Source organism: Chelon labrosus (assembly GCF_963514085.1).
Source record: "Chelon labrosus genome assembly, chromosome: 4".
NCBI lineage: Eukaryota > Metazoa > Chordata > Actinopteri > Mugiliformes > Mugilidae > Chelon > Chelon labrosus.
This window is the reverse complement of record NC_140340.1, coordinates 29,347,680-29,369,830: the sequence shown is the minus strand read 5'-3', so window position 1 is coordinate 29,369,830 and position 22,151 is coordinate 29,347,680. Positions and strand designations below refer to the sequence as shown.

The window sequence follows — 22,151 nt, the reverse complement described above, 5'->3', positions numbered from 1 at the left end:
AACACTGTTTCAACATTAACTGAACGTTAGAACAGTTGTGAAGGTAAATATTAGAACGTATTAGAGAGCGTGTAACTTATGATTTTGTTTAAATTGTGCAATGCTGCCCCCCAGTGGCGAGAAGCCGACAACTAAAACAAGACTACTGTTACAGATCTGAAAAATAGTAGCCTTTATTTTTCTAATGGTGGTATTTACATGTGGCATGGCCTGCTGTCTTGATACATGTGGTCAAGAACATAGTGAAAAAATATGAACATATCTCAGGCAAAGCAAGCATAACCGATAAGCAAATTTTGTATGGACACTGGGATATGGACGAGATAAATATCCCATCTAATCAATGCAGTCGTTTTAAAATGACAAAGTGTGTGGCATCAGCGTTGCCCTTCAGCATCCAGTGAGTAAATCTACACTCTTTCCCACAAACATGTGCCCTGTTTAATTATTCAGATGTACAATATGGTTCTAGTGCTGCTCATAAAACCATCAATATTACAGAATCACAGAATAACATCAAATCTTGATTTAACACGCAAAGAGTAAAATAATACATTAGAAAAGGTACTACATTAAACAAGCAGTTGCAAATGATATTGGTGTCTGATTTGGTTGCCAGAGCAACTGTGGGTACAGCTTGTATGTCACACTTTCGATTTTCTGAAATGGTTCATGTTGAAAAAATAACATTTTGTAAAAAAATGTTTTCACACTTCAGAAAAATGATTTAACAGTTTAGTAGCGTGTTGGTCAATATAAATGGCGACTTCCTTGTAATATGTGTTTCCGACCAATGTTTTTGTAAACAGAATAAGGTGGAGGGCAGTGTATCAGGGAACACAGTAAGTTAAATATATTTTCAGCATCACTTAAAAAAAATTCAGCAACGTCCGAATGAGCAGTTTGGTTCTCTCAATAACATCGTTGCTCTGAAACACAAGCTGTAACTGCAGTCACCGTGGCTCAAGTGACGCATGAGATTACCGACGATACATTTCGATTCAGATACAATAAGTTTTCCATAAATAATAAAAACAACCTTAAATTCTGACAAATAATATTCTCTTTTACATCGATATACAAACAATATAAGAAAAGATCATAAATACAGGGCGAATTGGTGCCCCAAACATTCAATAAACATTAAAAGTATTGTGTTTTATAAATGCAATATGATTAAATTACATTGTCAGTTGATGTTGGGATGGAAAACATCACATTTGAATAAACTAATAAGCCAAACGTGGCTTCATGGTGCTGTGGTGGTACTGGCTGTTGGTGACTGTTTAAAACATTCATGTGAAACAACAGAAGTGCTGATTGACTGCGAAGAAAAAGAGGAAAAACTAAACAAAAAGTCAGGTGAATTGGAAATATAAGCAAAACTCTCTACTCTCAAACTCAAATTTTTCTTCTTCTTCAAGAAAAAAAAGGGACACTGTAAATCTGATCCAATAATAAATATGAGGCCTAGATTTTTTCATGGTGAATATTTTACACATTTTATTCTATCCTGTACATTTTCGTAATAAATTACACAAAGTATCCTTTTACTGCTTTTATATGCCATTTTAGGATAAACTCTAGGAATAAACTTTATACTGTCAAAGGGGTCAGCTGACATGTGTCTCAGCACATTATGACTATTACACACATATGGTAACTGCCTGAAATACTTATGTACAAATACTGTTTTCTGTAATATCTACAGTTCTATGTGCTTACTGAAATAACATTTCATTTAAAGTGTAGAGAATAAATAAGCTTCAGACAAGTCATGGTTGAAACTACTACTCCAGCAGGAAGTAGTACAACTTAATAAGTTATGTTAGAACCTTAAGTTTTTCAATATGTCTTAAAGGACCAGTGTTTAGGATTTAGTGGCATCTGGTGGTGAGATTGCAGACTGCAACCAACTGCCCAGACTGCTGAATGCCTTTCACAAATGCAAGGCAGTACCTGATATTTTCCAGACATTACCCGGAGAAGCTGTATGCCAGAATGCAAATGTCTGAATCAGTCAGACCCCAGATTAAACCACTTCCAGACTGCTAGTACAATGACCGAGCGAGCTTGTAAATAGAACAGGTAATTGTCCACAGAATTCACAGTGAGTGAGTGGACTTTGTGGGGAGTGTAGCTTTGTGCTCTTTTCTATACTGCCTCTATACTGATGTGCATTCTTTTGTTGACATTGCAGATATGTCCAAACATATGTAGTACGTCTACGTAAAAACAGTCATTGTTACAGAGGAGTCCTAATCCTCCTGCATACTCTACACTGGCACCAGCCCTCTCCTAAACCACACAGGCTATTTCCAGTGGGTGAGAATGCATCTGACATGGACAATTATCAGCTGAGGGCTTCACATGTGAAAGTGAAACTCTGGACAATGTCTTGTCTGGAAAACTCATCAGGGAAAGTGGCTAAAAATGCAACAAACCCTTTCTGGTGCAAGTGTTTGGTTTGTCCATTCTGGGCAATTGTAGGAATGTGGAGGTGCAAAATGAGGACCCGTTCCCTACATGTATATAAAGGGTTAATTCTAAAGGAACAAAATGCAATTATTTGTGGTTATACACTAATAAAAACACAATAATAAAAATGATCTTCAATTTCTGCAAATAGAGTCGTCTAAATGCTACACACTGGACCTCTAATATACTGACATGATGTCATTTTTAGTTCTATGAATCAAAGTGAGGCAAATCTAAACAATAAATGTCTGAGGTAAAAAATGCAGTAAAAATATAAGAAGAATTAAAGTCTGCCTCAGCACAAAGAGATGCAAGGTAACAAAAACAGCAGGGAGGGGGACGGTATGAACAGGATGTCAAGTTTTTTTCCCTGATATCGCCAACGTCCCCCAGATATGAATGATGGCAGGCACTTGAATGTCATGGTTGTGCGCGTGTGTGTGGAAAGTGGATAGTCGCATGAGACCGATAGTTCTTAAAGAGTGTTGCTTTGAAAACCAAAAATGGAAGAAAAGGTGCTTCCTCCTCAAGATTCCATCTCGTCTCCATCGAACGACGGCGGATCAAAGCTGATTACCTCTTCATAGGTTAGGCCTGAGAAAAAAAATAGTAACGTATTTAACAACTGAAATTCATCTAGTTTCTCCCAAACAATTGTCAACTTACGTTGCCATTCTTCAATTTCCAGCTCGCGGCTTTCAAAGCTCTGGTCATATGGCTCTGCTTCAGGCTCGTCATCTGGGTCATGGTACTGGGCAAAGTAGGGGTGAGCCAAAGCCTCAGACGCGGTGATTCGCTTGTCTGTGTCCAGCACCAACATTTTCTCCAGCAAGTCCACCGCTGGACCACGGCAGCAGCAATAAAGGAGACATGGGTAAGTAAATGTACAAGACAACAGTAAATCAGTGGTGGAGAATGCTGATAAGGACTAACCGTCATTCCATCACCTAAAATAACCATCTACAGGTTAGTCCCTAGACCCGTTTGATGTGATATTTAAATGTCTTTATAGTACCACTAGGGGGCCTCAGTGACCCAGAGCACTTTCTACTGGGCCATAATGTGATACTGAAAGAGGATCTTACCAAGTGGGTTGGCACCAATAAACACGTCAGCAAAGTTCCTCTTGGGCATGTGGGGAAGTGAGTTGATGTAGTTCCTCGCCTGTTACAGAAGAGAAACAAAAGAGCTCAAATATGAAAGGTCTTTACACTGCTACAACTGGACACATATGCAATAGTGGTTTACTGAATTTGCCCAATGCAAAACACACATGGACTGTGCACGCTTTTATTAAGGCACATGTCAAGCTCTTTAATTAACACTCATATCACATGCACAAACACTGCGCCCTAATGCAACAGATAGGATGCTGCAACAGGATGCTCATCAGAATACACTGGCTGCACTGGCAAAGCACTCCGAGAAGCCTTGCTGTGGCAAGCATGCTGAGTCAGAGAGGAAACAGGGAATATGTGGAGTGAGAGCAGAGGCTAGTATGCAAAAGAGAACTGGCAGGAAATACTTTCAAATTCAACGGAATTTAAACAGTAATGTTGGTATTGGCTCATGGACAGCTGCATCTCTGCAATGATTCAGGGCTCACGGGAAGGTGAAGGGAACGTATCTCACCTCATGACTGGGCATCCTGTTTATGAGGTAGGCTGGGGGCGTCCCCGTCAGGCGCATTATCTGCTGCAACTGGTTTATATCTATAGCTTCTGAGTCAAGGGGCATTGTAACATGGAGGTGAGCATGTCAAACAGTCGGGGTGGTTAGGAGGGTTTGTGGATATAGTGGTATGGGCAAATTAAAAGGGTGGGGAACACACACAGGAGGAAGAGAATGGAAGATTAAAGAAGACAAAGTGATATGAAACAATCCCTGACTAACATCCTGCTATATAAGGTGAGTAGGACTCTGGGGAATCATAGCAGATGCTAGTAAAAAGTGTAAATCAAAGCCTTGTGTTCAAGTGCAAACAAAGCCATTAAGGGGCAGCTAGTAGCATCAAAGGAGTAGACTGTCTAACTCTCGAAAGGACAACACAGAAGGCAACACAAAAACAAGCAGGAGGGGCAGAGCAACAAAACCGAGTGGGATGGACACTCACAGACTCCGAAGAGATTTTCATCAAAAGCTCGGGCCCTGGCGTTCCGACTAGCATCATTATATGCCTCAACTGATCAATGTCTACCACTCTGACATGAAGGAAAACAGATGGCATGGAGGGCATTGGATAAGGAGAGTCTTGAGAGTCAAAGCTGTCATTTGAAACCGAAAATGTTAATTCATTCAACAGTTAGAAGTCCACCAACTCAAATATGTACTGTGTCACACTGTGATGCATATCGACTAAGACACTGAATACTTAATACAAGCCAAACATTTTTTTTAGCACATATCACTTATTGTGGCCAAAAAGAACGTGGATGCTTAACACACATAAAAATTACCCAAGTTCAGTGGATGTCAAACCACAGATGGCAAAAGACGGATAACAAACATATTATTCCTTAAAACCATCTGTTTTTTTCAGACATTAAATAGTGGCCTCATTACAGATCACTTTAGTGAATTACTTGTCAACATATGGACATGAAATCAAACTTCTGAGGTGAAAGTCTCTCCCTTGTTTCAAACAGCAACGCTTTCATCACATTTCCACATATGGTTCTCTGGGATTCAGCTCAGGGCTCTGGAAGCATCCTCAGATTTTTCTGCTGACAAAAATATTCCTTTAACAGGCAGCAAATATGCTTTGGATCATCATCATCATCATCATCATCATCATCATCCTGCTCCGCCTCTGGTGCTTGAATTATTTTTTGGCTGATTTCTCTAAATTGCACCAGTTGCAACCAAAGGTCCTTCAGGAGTTCACGGCTAAATCAGTAAACACCTGCAGTTCACTTTATAAGAAGAACAAACCCAGACTTTGATGTTCCCACCTCCATGATGGATTCTGCATGTCAGAGTTCTCCCCCTGGCTTCCTCCACAAAAACCTTCCACCACCAGATGGATGTGGACATTTGTTTTTTTTTCAGCGAATGTAATTCTCATAGATTTCTGAAGCAATCCATTCTGCTGTTGGCTTATCTGCTCTTTCTTTGGATTCTTGATGGGCCCTATCTGCTGCTGGTCTTTCCAGGTCTGCGTTCACACTTGTTGTTCTTGATGTCATCTAATTAATTATTCTCATTATTAAATTACTAAATTTATGCAAAAACCTGTCACAATCCTAGCACCTAAGGCTATTTAATCTACAAACTGTAAGATGGAAAATTGCCGTAAGTAGCAAGACCTTCCATTAGAAGCTGGAACCAGAGAAACAAATGAAACCGAATTGTTGATTAGCACTATGGTGATAGTAATTTTCTGCTATTTTTTGACTAACTAATTAATAGACTACCTGCTGACCCTCACATACTACTATCTACTACAGAAAACCAAACCATACATATATGTAGTAGGCTACATCCAAAAAGAGCAATTTTACCCATGACTAGATATGTCTCAGCACTATTGCACATGTACAATAGCCGTGATTACAGTGTGCAAAAGCTTGGAGGATACCAGATTTCATTTGTGTTTAGTATGAACAAAGATCAGATTTCATTCAGAGAGGTAAAAGAAGATAGACCAGAAAGGCCGCTGCATATTCAACCAAGCTTCATTCAGTAGGTGGGTAGGTCATCCACTTCTTCTGAGTGAGAGGGCACACATTGAAACACACCCACACTCCCACACAGGACATGCAGTGAAGATGTGGATGGGCTGATTGATCATTTGGGGCAGGAGTCACAAACACATTATGCAACAGCCAGCTCATTTTTTATTTTTTTTTTAATACTCAACAGGACCATGACCTTAGTAGTGTGTGCCAAGTTCAGTATTTGAATGTGCGTGTGTGTCCAAATTACAGTGTGTTTTTGTGTTAAATCCTCTAAATGTTGTGGCAGAGAGGTAGTTATGTGGGAGGGAAACAGGAAGGTGTACTGGATAGCACTGAGTCATAGCCCACAGAAAACTCTGACTCTATACAGAAGTGTGAATGCATCACATGTGTACACACTCACGCTAGCGGCCTCGACTACTCTGAGCTGCAGCTCAAAAAATCCAATACTCAGCAATGCTTTTAAGTCAGCCGGCAGAAAATAAAGTGGTGCTTTTGTGTGCACTTTTGCAACAGCTCTTTTGAGCGCTTGGCAGATGCAGTGGACAGCAATTGTTATGCAACTATACTACAATGCATAAAAAACAAGCAGATTCTCTGGCAGTTCTACCAAAGGCCTGCAGGGTAACCAGAAGGAGCCCTTTCATTTATGCATGGAGGTGACAGAGGTGGAAGGATACGGTCTGTGCCAGGGAAGAGCGTCCGTCCCGTAAGTAGTTCCGCCATGATGCAGCCCACCGACCAGATATCCACTATTAAATAAAAGAATAACATGCAGCATAATGAATACTTCAGTAAACAAGCTTTTCAACACCATAATGCAGATCAATATAGCAGCCTGGGAGTCACATCTGAAAGTTAACATTGAGTTGCATCATGCTGTGACAAGAAGTGCATGCAACAATGTAGCCGGATCTAAACATAAACTGCTTGCTGGTGTTCATTTTGTCAAATTGAAAATGCATTTAAATTTCGTTCAAAAGGTGTGGAAAATGTGAAACTATTTGGAGAACGTGTTGTTTCAAATCAATAACGTTGAGAAAAATCAGCATTTTACCAACACCACCAAGCTATGTAAAACAAGTGTGAAACAGAAACAAATGCTCTGGATACTAATATAAAAAAGTGTCTGAATGTCACGTTGAGTCAACCAGAAAATTGCAAAACTGTCCCAGTTTCTCCAAAATTGCCCTCATCATATGTTTTGTTTTTATGCAGCATTGTATACGACAAACAACAAAGACTGTCCATTTTCAACCCTTTTGTCAAACAGAATGTTGGATCTTGTGAATTACAGCCACCAGTAAGCTATTTTAACAGCTTTTCAATTCCGTGAAATTGCACATGATGTAAAATTCCATTCAGTTGTGGCCCATTTAACGTCTGTGCGCCTACCGGTCATGTTGTAGTGCATCCAGTTGAGCATGATCTCTGGGGCGCGGTACCACCGGGTGGCTACATATCCTGTCATTTCATCATCTGTGTGCCGTGCCAAACCAAAGTCCAAGATCTGAGGGAAGAAAGGATTTTGTGTGAAGGAGAAGTGAAGACTACTATACTGCTAGACTCGATTGAACACCCTCTATTCTATGATACAATCATATATGTTGGCGTCTCACCTTGAGCTCACAGTCTTCATTCACAGCCAGATTACTGGGCTTTAAGTCCTGAAGAGAAAAAAAGGCAGGAGGCAAAGTCAAGACAAGGATACAGACACAGCACAAAAGCTAAGAGTTACTTGAAAATGAAACCATCATGAGGCCCTGTGACCTCAGTGTGTTTAAGGAGCACAGCACAGGACAGGACCTGTATTTTTTTAGTGAAGACAAATCATTTTGGATTGATCTTCAGAACTCAGGTACATTAACATATTCAGGAGGGTCATCACTTACTCTGTGGATGATATCTGCTGAGTGGATATACTGTGGAGAAAAAGAAAACAATAAAGATTTCAGTTGTGATTTGCTTTTTAATCACAATATCAGCACAACAGTGTATATCCATATAGTGGGAGGACTCAACGGGGAATAGCACGTATCATAACAAAATATTGGACGAAATGAAGTTTCGCAGCAGATAATGGGTTCTTCAGAGGCTGCGTTTCGGTGCCACAGTCACTCCCACTATATGGATATATGCCGCGCTCCGCTAGATCTAAATATCTTCTGAACGACTCCAAATGACACCAAAGTTATATGGGTGAGTAAACGATCATATTTTATGCCAGAAATAAGGTCCAGGTTGTAAAAAACATTAATTCCCCTTTAATACTTTGACCTAAACTGATGTCAGAGTCAGCATAGTATTGCAGCCTTTTCAAACTTGAAAGTCCAGACTAATGTTGATGTTTTTGTTGCACTGTATATCCTTGATCTGGTTAGTTTTGGTTTCACATTGCAATTATGCAGTGCACTAAACTTCAGTTGACACGACATACGGTACTTAACATCTTGTATACATCCTCTATGTGGCCTGCCTCTCCCTATTCTTGATTGATTGGTTTGTAGTTGCTGCCGATGTGTGTTTATTTTTAGGCGGCATTGCTCTGCTGGAAAGTAATTTTTTTTTTCCATTAGGCTTTTTATAATGTTGCTGGATCATTTTTCAATTAAAACTTGGTCTTTTACTCCCCTTCTGTACTACGCTGCTCATTTTCCAGAAAGTCCCAAACCATCTAACACTAGAATTGAACAGAATCGTGATCCAGAACCAGTGGATTCTGATTGAGACCACCCCTTTGACTCAGACCATGGTCTGGGGTAGGTTTCACGTCTGTACTTTTATCCTCTGGAGCAAACAAATGACATGTGGAATGGCCCTAAAGGGTGCATCTGAGCAGGAAGTGTTGAGTGTTGAGTCAGTGGAAGCCTCGCTGACCTTTAAGCCTCTGAGAATCTGATAGATGAGAAACTGGACGTGGTCATCGGTCAGCTTCTGACACTTCACAATGTTGTTGAGGTCTGCTCCCATTAGGTGCGTCACCAGATACCTGCAAATCACACAGCCAATCAGATGTGGTCCTTCAATGTGAGAAGGTCTGCCTTCATTTTCTGCAGCTTCATTTAATTAAAGTTTGAGTCCCATTTAAAATGCATATTTTTAAGTTTTTTATTATCATCATTTATGAGTATGTGAAAAATAGTATCTTTAAAGAAGTCGGTTTACAATTTACTAAATTCATATTAAAGAAAAGATTTACACCAAATTCATGCACTTTAATACAGCCAAAATGGGGAAGAACCAAATAATAATAGGGTGAGAGCAGACACTGTAGGAAAGTTCTGGTGAAATATTTATACAGGAACCAGATAAACTGAACAAGGCCAGCAGCTGCTGTGATATCTGCATACATTATATCTATATGATCTGACCTCATTTCATGACAACAAACCAGCTGACATGGGAGCTAAGTGCATGTGTCTGATTTTCACCATATTTCTGTGTTCGTTCCAGGTCACATGAAGGAGAGACATGTCACATGTCTAACAACTGTGCAACTTCAGCCTGACTGTAGGTCCATCTCACATTTCCACAAATGTGTAACACGCTGATGACGCTACACCATGCAGAGAATCCAAGGATGCTGATTGAGTATTCTGTGCACATACACACACGCGCTGTAGCCCCAAAGACTGCCAGATGGCTGTTACCATGGAGACTAGCTGCAATGTGCCTAAGTGCACGTGTTCACCCAACAGTCACCTTGGTCCAACTCGCTGCACGCTGGACTCACATGAAGTTAAGAGCTGCAGAGCTGTCATGCATCTCTAGTTTGGCTATCGTGCTAATCTTGTCCTCATCTGCTGACATGAATAGTTTCATTATGCTAGCTTGACAGCTATAGAAGCTGCAGCAGAAGGGAGGCAAAAGCACTGTGAGGGATCAATACACACAAAGCAAAGAAAAAGTAGAGAGGAAAGAAAGAGTCACTTACACATCATTGAACTCCTCTAAGCTCGTCCCTGGTGTGAAAACATCTAATAGGCCGATCACCTGAAGGTAAAGAGAGGTCAGCAGGTTAGAAATCATTATCACCGTTTCTGCTTCCACATGAAATCATGAATAAAACTGGACTTGAACGGAATTTGTAAATCAACATGCATGCCTTTATTGCAAAATAAAATGTTCCCTTTTTGATAGTACTGTTGCCACAACTATATCTGACAATCAACAAGTTTGTGACATACACAGAATAAAATCGCAAGGTCATAATATTGACCTGTTCTGCAGGTTCTGAAGTTGAATTTGAAGAAAAACATTCTTTCCCTACAAGTTCTCGCATTTCACCTACAAGCTTTTTATATTAGATTTACTGATGCAAACCTTGAGCTCTGTTTTGGTTACCACGTTCTTTAATCCCATTAATGGGAGTGATAACAGCACATCAGATCTGATTACACAGGGAAGCACACACATTTGGTAAAGTTCACACATCAAGCTGACTGCACAGCCACCTTTACTCTTTTAATGATGTGCCTACACGTGATCAAGATGAAACAATACATGTAAGACATTTGAACAAAACAAATGTGTCATATTAGACTGAGTTACACCAAAATGCTTTCATGCAAGTTCCAACAATGGGCAGTTGTTGTTTTTTTTCCCACTAACATTACAAAAGCTTTATAGATGGGATGGTATACGTACCACTCACCACAATCCCCTGCAGTCAAGTGAGTGTGTGTGTGTGAATGCATCACAGGAAAAAAACGAAAATAACATGTGAAATCGACTAAACATGGCTGCTTCGAGTTACGTTTGAATAGTTTTTTTTTTTTTACTTCAGGAAGGATCAGAACAAAGGACAGAAACCACGTTAGAGAACGACTGTATGCGTTTGTTTCTGCAGTATTATGCACACATTCATGCACATACTGGATGTGTGCATGCAAGCACACTGGCAGAGAGCAACCCTGAATGCCAACCCTGCCCCCGCCCCCCCCGAGGAGAGACTGAGGTGGATAGGTGGTGCGAAAACACTGGAGCAGCCCACCCACACAGGACCTAAAGCCACAGCTGATTGGTGGGCTGCAAGCCACAACAAGCAGCTGATTGGTCCACTCTGCCTTTCCAAAACCAAAACCCGGGTAGTCTCCTGGCAACAGCATGAAAAAAAACACTGAATCCTTTTCAATGTAAATCCTAGGTAGGTATTAAAACACTCGTGACTTCTGTATAAAAACAGCACATTTTGGTGCATTTTTATCCTGTTAGAGAACCCAGCAAGAGCATGTTATGAACTCTAGACAGACATCGCTGCACCGATTTTGTATAATCCTACGTAATCCTTGTTCTGTGCAAAACCTGTTCTTCAAATTAATGTGCTGACATATTTGCAGTGTGCAACACTACTTCCCGAACTGCTTAAAAAAAAATGTTTAAGCTGTTTCAGTGGTGAAATGAGGGCTTGTATAGAAAACAGCCTTGTCTTGAAACGGTAAAGTAAAGTTCTGGCATGAGCTAGGATGTTCCATATGGAACTTTTTCACAACATATGGAGCCTTGGCAACCATTGTGCTATTTTCTTATGCATGTTCAGATGCAGGCAAGCGAAAACTGTGGATGATATAAAGTATTGCTCAACTTTCCAGAGGTGTACTTTCATTTCCCTGTGAGAACTTCTGCACTGTTGGTCTGGAACAGCTGCTGGTGGGTTTTTCCCTTTTAGACTTTACAAACCTCTTCAGATTTTTATTTTTTTTTTTGTTGTTTTTCTCTCCGTGACTGCATCATCTAAAACTGCTTCACTTCACCACAGCTGCAAGAGAAGGATACCAGAGGTGGCACCGGTCCATCTCGTCACTCATCAGTAGCCTCTCTTCCATCTATCATTACTATGCGACTGTTTCTAATTGTTGCAGCAGCAAACTGCCAACAACTGAGCAAACAATCCCCACTTCACACTTTTTTCCCCTAAAAAAAAAAAAAAAGACCCCAGCACCAACTGAAACTCCTGATCTTACTCATATACACCATTCACAGGGTGTCTCGTTCCCACAAAGACTACTTGCTTCACTGTTCGATCTTCTACTGGGTCAGAGTGTTGGCTAGATGCAGCAGCAGCTCACAGAAACTAGGAACTCTATATGTGTTACGCAAGTGGGCAAGTGGCTGCATGAACAGCACCCACTGTATACACACAGAAAAACCATAACCAAAGCAGTGATTGCTGGATGGGCGGCTAAAGCCGCTGCCCTGAAAAATTAACACAAATGTTATGATTCAAAACAACTGCAAGCAATAAAATGAGATCGAATGGAAAATACACCCATAACAGTGATGGGATAGCAAGTACACCTGCTTGGTGACTCATTTTTCACCAAGTAGCATCATCATAGCATATCATGCTTTGATCACTTGCAGGGGAAAACCTCTTCACATCAACCACAGTTGGAGCCTGACACCAGTCTACTCATATGTGTAAATGCCAAACACACATCTAAGGAAGAACTCATTTCGGTCTTTTTAACACGCTGCTACTCCATAACCTCTGATTCTGAAGCATGAGCTTTTACAGTCAGCTGGAGGGAGCCGACGTACGGATGTGAACTAACATGTCACACATGTTAGGGTGTATGGTTTAAATAGTACAAACAGCACACCGGTGTGGTGTGACTTTGGTTTATTGTAAAGTTTGGTTTATAATTCTGCAATGGATCTACCCGGACCCTGCACAAGTGGCCCATACCAATCTAAGCAGCTTTACTTAAGCACTGGTGTGTCAGCAATTACAATACCACTAATACAATAGTTGGACGTTAGTCAGCAGGAGGTTGTGTTTCTTTTAGGGCTGTCGAAATTAACCGTTAACGTGGATTAATCTATCATCATGACACAATGGCAATGCATTTCGGGCAGTTTGTCCAAGTAGAGCTACTGTCGCGCATGCATAAATAGGCAGTTGATCCGGTAGTGACAGGCAGCAGAACCAGCCGATAAAGATGGAAGACACTAAACAGCACGCTATCTTTATCAGTTGGTTCTGCCGCCTGTCACTACCGGATCAACTGCCCATTTGCTCATGTACGGTAGCTCTACTTGGACAAACTGCCTGAAATGCGTCGCCAGAGACGATGGGTTAATTGCGTTAAACTTTTTGATGATGATGATGGATTAATCCAGGTTAACGCGTTCATTTTGACAGCCCTGGTTTCTTTGCGAACTTCAAACAATGACAACTGGAACTGAGTAGGCGTGGAAATACATTTTGAACCAATCGATCAAGTTGTTGTGTTGTCTGTCAATGCAACATGCAGTCACAGTCCTGCAGAGATGCACGTGGTTTAGCGTAGGGTGAGGATCTATTCTATGTCACATACCAACGCTGTGATGCAGAAACATAGATCTGGCTTAAGGATTTTGACTCTACATGCTGCATAATGAAGAGAAGGAGGAGGTGGTAGAAAGGTAACGGGACATTTCCATTATACGAATGTAGTTCAGGTTTAAAAATTCTGCATAACACAAAAGATAAAATCTGTGGGACAACAGTGGTCTTTAGGCATAATTATCTTTTCCATCACAAATCCAAACAAGCTGAATGTGAGGAAAGCAAACAGATGCATTATCTGCTAACATCAAGTGACTCTGGTTTTGAACAATAATCCTTAAATACCTCTATACTCTGTGAACTATGTTCTAGGACTACACGTTAAACGCAGCTGTCATACCAGAGTATGACCACTTCACAAGTATTTCTTTTGTAATTTTAAGAAAAACTTATTTACATACCATGAAATAAACAACTGTCATCTTTTGTCAACTTCAAACTACAGTATATCAGGACATACATTTAGGCCAAACCATCCAGATCCAACACTGTCTTTTAGACACTGGGAACAAAGGATTTTTTCTTTTTCAGTTAACTCAAAGTGAAATTTTACATTTTAAATTTGGACATCAAAATTAGACAACACTTTGAGCTGTCATCTACTCCCTTCTATATGCTTACATGCATTGTTACACATTTTCCTGATAAAATTTCCAGCATGAGCTGCACATTATCTCCAGATGTCATGTGGCTCTCCCTCCACATTCCTGAAAGCAGACCTAAATAAGATCCAGAAACCCTTACATGCCGTTAGTTCATTAAGCTTAACGAGGTATGCCGTTTTTAGTAGTGACTGTTTCTGCAACCCTGCAAATCTCATGTGCAAATACATGTGCACACATATGCAATCTTTCCCGAAGAGCTTAACTACAGAACAATGAAAATACTGTGCAGAGGAGAGAGATCATGACCACAGATTTAAGGCTGAGGGGTGGTGCCGAGGGCGGGCTCGTTTGCAGGCGACTTACGTTCTCATGCTTCATGTGTTTAAGCAGCCGCAGCTCTCTGTAGGTTCTCTTTGCATGGATGACGGACTGGAAGGGTCTGGACAACTTCTTCACTGCTACCTTCAAGCCTGTCTTCACATCATACGCTGAACTGGAAGAGAAAATATATCAAAACGGGTGAGATGTTAATTGTACACAGTGAACGCATCACAGCAGGGTTTTGTCATACCACAACCCAAACATTTCCCCTGATTTAACTGACAACGAGATCCTTCACTAGACTGCGTAGGAGGCCACTACCCAGTAAACAAAGCAAATAATTGCATAACACTGGGCTCTTGGTTTCAGTTCTTATTATACTCTGCAGCGTGAGGCTGTATGAACAGGACTGAACCTGTTGTCAAATATCCGCTGAACTGTGGCTAAAACAGGAGTGTGAAAATCTTTAAAAGAATAAATTCTTCTTCTCCAATAATGCTGTGTGCTTGTTCCAAGGGGTCGACGATGTAAATGTAACCAAAGCTGTCCGGCTCTGCACATGATGTCCACGATCACTTGACAGTGGCCACTGAGAGTCTGTTATTAGAGCTCAGTTCGAGGGCTGTCATTGTTATTACTTCATTCAAGAAAACCCCTGCTGACTGCAACATATCCTTTTAGCAGAACCAGCCCATTAAAGCACTATTAGTCATCAAGGGAACATGGGGCAACACGCTTATTCATGCGTTTGCCCACGTTACGTTTTCATATTATTGTTGTATAATTTATCAAAATCCTGTTTTTATATCACAAAACAAGCTGATTAGTTCATTTTTAGTTTGGCTTGCATTAACTCAAAATTAGCAGCTGTGGTGAGCTGTCCATGTGAGTGCTTTGCTCCTCATTCATGCTTTAACTCATTATTTATCTTATTTTACAGCAGCCATGTCACTGTGGAGGAATGCAAAAAGAACACTGACAAATAAAGTGTAACATAAAAGCTGAGTAAAATGTGTAACTAAACACTGCTAACATCAAATATGTGATATATCTTGTGGATGGATCAACCCTGACACTGAACACACTGAAAGAGGGAGGCAGGTGGATCTTGCCTCCCTAAGAAGTATGATGTTGCTGTATTTCCTGTATGTGTGAGGCAACACAACCCATTTACAATAAACCGCATTCCTTCCAGGTCAGTCACCTAAACGGCATCTCGAATTAATTTGTGCAGATAAATTGTGTTTTACTGTGGTCTAATGGTGTAGGGTTTAAAAGGCATGAAATGAAATGAAACCACCTGAACTGCTGAGCAGGTCTCGAGCAGCACTGTGGCCCTTTCAGTTCAGAGCTGAAGCACTGTCAACATTATGTTTCACAGAAGGAGACGAGATTCATTTCCTCTGTGCAGATTTCACAAAATGAGAACTGCCGACCTATTAACTGTGCTTGGCTGGAAATACGTCTTACTTATGTTTTCATGTCGCAATGCCACCACTCCGAGTGGCAAGCATCCATAATAACATTAAGATAAGAAGTGTGCTTTTTCCAGTAAGTCAGAGATTATCTCCCACACCCAGTGTACTTTATGTCCGAGGCTTGCAGAGCAGCTTTTATATGTGTCACCAGTGAGGGAAAACCCATACTCGGTAAACAGTGTGTACCAAAACCTAAATGACAAAACAAAGGGCCGCAGACACAAGGCCTTTAAAGCGGCTGCTAATCTGCAGGGCAAACAAAATGAGTCTGAGCATACAGCATCCAATTAGTCTGTAATAAACAGGACTGCAATAAGAAATGGCCATAAATTGTGGGCTGTAAAAGGAGCAACTTTGTGAGGTCAGCCTCACATGGAGTAGAGTCGGTTGTGCCGACTGACAGACAGATTGAGCTCACTATGTACTGTAAATTACTCGTTGAGATGTCTGTAGCGAGTGTCTCGTCATCAGTTCAGTGTATTTCAGTTGGGGAAAAAAGTCACTATGGTTGTGATTACGAAATCTTGTGCAGGAGGGAAAATAAATAATTTCGTTATAGTAGTGGGAACCAAGTATCAGTCTTGTATCAGTCATTGTTCGTTCATCCATCCGTCTGCCAGTCCATCCCAAGGCTAATCTTTAATTGTACTAAAATAATAAATTCTGTTTCTTTTTAGCCAACGAGATGCTGAATTGGTCTTCTGGATCGGCCAGCAGAGGTGACGATCGGCATCTGGAGGAAGTTGATAACATAAAGTTGACGAAATTGTAATAATACCATATTGTGACTTAAGAATACTATCATATGGTGTAAAAGTGAAGCTTTTAGTAAGACCGTCTAATGTATAAATTATGTTTTTTTTTCTAACTCCAGCCTGACCATGTATAGATTAGACGCCTTATCAGAGTTTGACCCAGTACTAGTCCAGGTAATATGACCTTGATCTGAAGTTTACATAGCAGTAAAAGTAATCTTAGTATTTCCATACACCATGCAATAAAAATGAATAATTGAATTATTTATAGGCTTTTAAAAACACAATTATATCCCTGTATCCCACACAATTAAAATGACATTTGTGAGGTTTCGGTAAGTCTGACAAGTTATGCTTGTCTTCATTTAACTTAACCAGAATTCGTAGTTGTATAGTTGTAGTTACTGGTCCTGGACTTAACAGGAAAGACTGCAACTTTATCCCACCTTACATGTGTATAGTGTAAACAGCAGCTAGGAAATGTGTATTGTATGGAAACACTTAGAATGAAACATTGCTTTCTCATTATGTAGTCTGAACTACATTATTCTTGCAAAATTCAACTGCAAATAATTGCTTCTCTTTAAGTATCTGAGCATCCATAAGTGCCCCGGGGGTTCAAAGTGTAATCCATAACTTTACACCAAAATGAAGGGTTTTACATTTCTGACATCACAGACGCACCAGGTCATACACACATGACCATGTGCTGGAGCTAAAGTCATTAAATTGCTGGTTTTAAGCTTAAGCTGAAAAGTCGGTGCACGTTACTCCGACGTTAAAACCAAATGCGTCAACAGGAATATACAAAAACATAAAGAGCCTCGTGCAAGTCATTCCTAATCAGCAAAACATATACATACATACAAATGTAATAACTGATCCATGCCTTGAACACAGAAAATGCTGTACTGTAAAACAACAACAACAACAAAAAAAAAAACAGTTAAACATGTCAGCAGCAGTTTAAATGCTGACGTGAGTGACGGTGCATAAAGGAATGATATGAATGTTTGAGGGGAAAAAGGAAATGTGTGAATGATGTTCACAGATGTGACTCACTCCCTGATAGCAAATAGTGTTTAGTCTACTGCAAAGAAAAGTAGGTTTAAATGTTTTGTTAAAAAGTTTAACAATATTCACAAGCAACTCTTTGGCTGCCCTGCACATATTCACGCCGTAGTTTTCCATACCATTATCACTCACTGAGCTGAAACTGAGCTATTTATTCAAAATATGAAAGTCCCTCGGGGCTGTATGAGTTTCATGTTGTTTTTGCTCAGCTGAGAAACATAGACTCAATACTGTGAAGCACTTAGCACACTCCATACAGTACTAGCAGCCAGGAGCATTCACATTCACCAACCCTGGATCTCCTCCAAGTCTGACATTTAAAAAAAAAAAAAACCCAAAAAAAAGAACAAAGGTCAGAAATAAGAAAGTAAACAGGAGTACGCTTTTCCTCAGAATGTCTATTATGAAATCATTCTCAAATCCACACAGTTTTTCTTATTTAAATGAGCAGAGAAACTGAGCAACACTACGGCAGCAACAACAAAGGACCTGCCGGCTGACTGACTGAGAGCATGTGTTCAGCTGACCGGCCGCCATGACATGCTGGTGTAGGTGTGACGAGGTTATTTATATTTTTCCAGATACCTTCTGAAGGGTTTCAGAGAGACTATTTGAAATGTTCTGGCTGCAGATTTTATTGGAAGCTGCAGGACTCAAACGGCTTTTGATGTGTCTAGGACAAAAGTTGATAACTCCTTTATCTGGCTGTCTTTATAGTAAAATACAGAAGAAAAAAAGCTGAAAGATGAATTTCTTTCAAAGGGAACTTCAAAGTTGCTGCAGATGATAAGGTACGACTCACTTCACGTTTTTTTTTTGCACACTGAGCAGCAACAGGTTCAGACATAAATCCAAAAAAAAAACAAAGCTGAAACAAAGGCAACTGGATTTTTATTGATTATATTTCACCACTCGTCCAGGTGGCTTCTTCAGTTCTGAATGACTGGCGGGGACTTTAGGTTATTCCTTATTAGGAACATATGTAGATGGCGCCCAGCTGAAACTCACACAACTGGAGTCTGTAATGTTCAGATACTCTCAGTTAATAAAGAACTGAAGAGGCCACTTGGATGATAGTGTGAAATCTTTAAGAAAATACAACAAAGTTTAGTCGTCTTTGTTTTAGCTACCATAGTCACCAGCTACTATAGCATGACCTAGATGACTGTGAACCTTCACAGACATTTGGCAAGATTAAAAACATCTACACACACACGAGAAATGTGCTCTCTCCAATCCATCAAAATGAGCCCACTTGGGTTGCCATGCAAGGTGTCCGGGGAGCAGTTTGTGCAGTGCTTGCTCTAAGCGTCTCAGCCACGGACATGGAGGGGATCAAGCCAGTGACCTCACCTCACAGCCCCGATACTGCTCCTCTAACCACTACTCCACACATGGGCCTATCATTAACACATACCAATAAATCACAGGAACACATCTCCTGTAGAGACCTTTCCTTTGGCACCGGTGATGGGTCACGTCCCAGTTATTTTCTCTGGGACAAATGACGTCATGCTTTGCTCATAATAACAGCAAAAAGAAAAAAAAAAAACATTTCTCAACTCTCAACAGCTGAAGGTGTGAAAGTCAAGACGAGGAGTCAAGTTATAATTACTGCATGATCTGTGACTTTGTACAAGATGATGAGGCCACTACCCAACCTCGGGACTATGAGTCATGCGTGCGCCACTACGGGAGAAAGGATGACATCATTCTGGAGTCATCATCATCATGGTCGTCGTCAGGATGGGCTCCCGTAGAAAGCGCTCACTGTGCGCACGAGGGGGGCCTACTTTCTGAAAACCACGTGATCTTCTGGTACTCTGCAGGCTGCACCCTACTGGAAAAAAAAATGCATAATGTATGCAATGTGCGGATGTGCAAAGCGCCAGGTCGTGTGATGCAGGGACGGGAACACAATGGCATTCTAGAGGAGGTTGTTATAATGAGTTGTTGGTGATAAAGAGCAGATCCACTTCACAAGAGGATGCAAGCGTGGACATGCCACCGATCAGCCTCCTCCAGGAAAGAGGCTGATAAATGATTTAAAAAATAAAAAAAAAAAGCTTCCGTGCGCAATAAACACGGGCGGTTATCTAGTTAACTTTACCCTGGAAACTCGTAAACGTATGACGTTAACGGGACAATAGTAAGCAAAAAATGTGCACAACAACAAAACTAATCCCCGCCCGCCGGAAAATAAGCGAGCCAGTGTACAGTATGTCATCACAGGTTCAGTACGAAGACGTAAACAAAAGGCACAAGTATGATTCTCACTCTTCCGCGGACACCCTGTGCAGACTGATAAGCACCCCGAGAGGAGGCAGCTCTGCCGGGCCTCTGTGGGTGGTGGGAACCCGTTTGGCCGTTGTGCAATCGTGCTGTGTGCTCTCGATAGTGCCCTGCAACAACTACTCACCATACGGAGCCGTAAGCACCGGAGCCGACCGGAGATAATTCCTGATACCGCTCCGGGACCTCCCACACGGTTTTGTTGAGCTCCTGTCGGTAGAAAGTGGGTCTCCCCGTCTGCGACATTCCTGCGGATTCACTAGCCCCGCAGTGACAAAACAAGCCAGCGAAACTTATGCCCCGTCTCCTCTCCTCCCTGCGTGTGGCGCGACGTGCGGCGGTGCAGCTCTCCGGTAAAACTCAAAACTGAGTCAACCCCGCTTCGAGCAAAAAATAGATAAAACACTTCAGCCGTCCAGTTGTGCAAATTCGGTGCAGTTGCGCAAAAAAATCCCCCACCTCTCCGTGCACGTCCGAGCGCTTGGAGACAACTTCCCCTAGAAAACGCGCTGGGGTCAGGAAGCTCGGTCTGGCTTTCGCTGGATTCTTCGTCCCTGTTCTGTTCTCGCTTTGCTGGGCGCGCGGAAACGCGAGCGCGCACGTCCTTTCGTCACTGCTCGCTGCCGGTAATAATAATAGTTTTCTCGCGAGAGATTGGCGGCTGACGGGAAAGCAGGGGATACCCCGTCCCTGATGAGGAGACGAGTGGGAATCTCCCTCTGACAATCACGTTTTATCTGTTTAAACGTACCACAGGCACGATGAGGCAATGTCAGGCATTTGAAACCATGTTTAATGGAAGGTACCGGACTGGAAACTACTGTCATCATGATAATGCAGCATTAACCCAAAATAACAAAAGAATACACGGTGTATTACATCAGCTTAGTTACAATCATCACCTGTTGTTTGTTATTTACTTGGCAAAGGGTTATAACTTATTTATAGTATGGTGTGAGCCTTCATTTGTTCTTACAGTACGCAAATAGGTGATTGGAAACCACCCATCAGTGTCATTAAGGTGTGACAAGTTACTGCAATTTGATTTCACTGGGAGGTCAAAGAGGGCAGCACAGTGGCGAGGTGGTTAGCACTGATGCCTCACAGCGAGAAGGGTACTCCGGCTTTCTCCCACCGTCCAAAGACATGCTCATTAGGTTGATTGGTGATTCTAAATTGGCCGTAGGTGTGAGTGTGAATGGTTGTCTGTCTCTTTGTGTCAGCCCTGCGATAGACTGGAGACCTGTCCAGGGTGTACCCCCGCCTCTGGCCCGATGACAGCTGGGATAGGCTCCAGCAGACCCCCGCGTCCCTTAACAGGAACAAGCGGTTACAGAAGATGAATGAATGAATGGGAGGTCAAAGATTGCTGATCTGTCAATTTGTCTTTTACAAGTACATGCTAAGGAGAAAAAAAAAACGTGATTCTGTAGTGCAAACTTTCACGTCCTAGCACAAACTGCATAGGTGTAAATAATGAAATGAATAAAGGCAAAGGCTGATTCAATTTGGCAACTTCTGTTTTAAGGTCCTGGTATTAAGGATGCTGACTCACTATCACACTGACATAACTTACTAGAACAAACAGAGCTATTATTACCATTATTCATACCACCTGTAGACAAGATCTCAATGGTAACACTGAAACTTATCAGAGCGTTGACTGAAGACAATTTCCAAAGCACTAAATGCCTATGCAGTAAGATTTTTTCTTCCACACAAAGCCCAATTGTATATCCACTAAAAGTTTGTTGTCGTTTTTTTCAAACCGTTCGTGAGAAGGGGACTAAAGGAAGAAGCCACCAAGAACTTATGGCATATGCGAAAGAAGCAGATTTTATTGAGTGACATGGAGACGCACATAAAACTACTGTGTGTGCATGCTTCGCCAGATGCTGCTTGTTGGGGAACAAGAAAATAAATATGAGGCAAGCTGTGCTTGGCGGAAGTCCAAAAAGTTGACATCAGCAGCCACACACAGTGCCCACCATGGTGCATACTGGGGACAGAATCTTGCTGTGGGGATTTCACTGGGGGGTTTTCTTTAGCAGACTTTTAGAAGGCGCAACGGATGAAAATGAAAGCTGCTATATTTTGTTGAAAAACTCTGACATGGGTTGATTAAATTTGAATGGAATCAA

General features: G+C 41.3%; 1 protein-coding gene across 2 annotated transcripts; it reads right to left on the bottom strand.

The window, feature by feature from the left end:
- Positions 1–148: 148 nt before the first annotated feature.
- Positions 149–20,578, bottom strand: mapk14b (mitogen-activated protein kinase 14b). Of its 2 annotated transcripts, none has more exons than XM_084543507.1 (12): positions 20,138–20,578; positions 14,454–14,583; positions 10,090–10,148; positions 9,033–9,144; positions 8,048–8,077; positions 7,775–7,822; positions 7,551–7,665; positions 6,836–6,907; positions 4,592–4,671; positions 3,564–3,642; positions 3,145–3,318; positions 149–3,072 (listed from the first exon to the last, which is right to left on the bottom strand). In XM_084543507.1, the coding sequence occupies exons 1-12, from the start codon at positions 20,254–20,256 to the stop codon at positions 3,005–3,007; spliced, it is 1,086 nt and encodes a 361-aa protein (XP_084399633.1). In that variant the 5' UTR covers positions 20,257–20,578; the 3' UTR covers positions 149–3,004. The 2 variants fall into 2 exon arrangements, with proteins under 2 accessions (XP_084399633.1, XP_084399634.1); XM_084543508.1 differs by lacking the exon at positions 4,592–4,671 and adding an exon at positions 4,111–4,190.
- Between the last annotated feature and the right edge of the window lie 1,573 nt (positions 20,579–22,151).

Coding starts and splice junctions, on each gene's coding strand:
- mapk14b (XM_084543507.1), bottom strand. CDS start 20,256: ATGTCGCAGACGGGGAGACCCACTTTCTACCGACAGGAGCTCAACAAA. Junction 10,149..14,453: donor AACACATGAAGCATGAGAAC/GTAAGTCGCCTG, acceptor CTTTACCTTCAG/GTGATCGGCCTATTAGATGT. Junction 9,145..10,089: donor TTAGAGGAGTTCAATGATGT/GTAAGTGACTCT, acceptor TGTGATTTGCAG/GTATCTGGTGACGCACCTAA.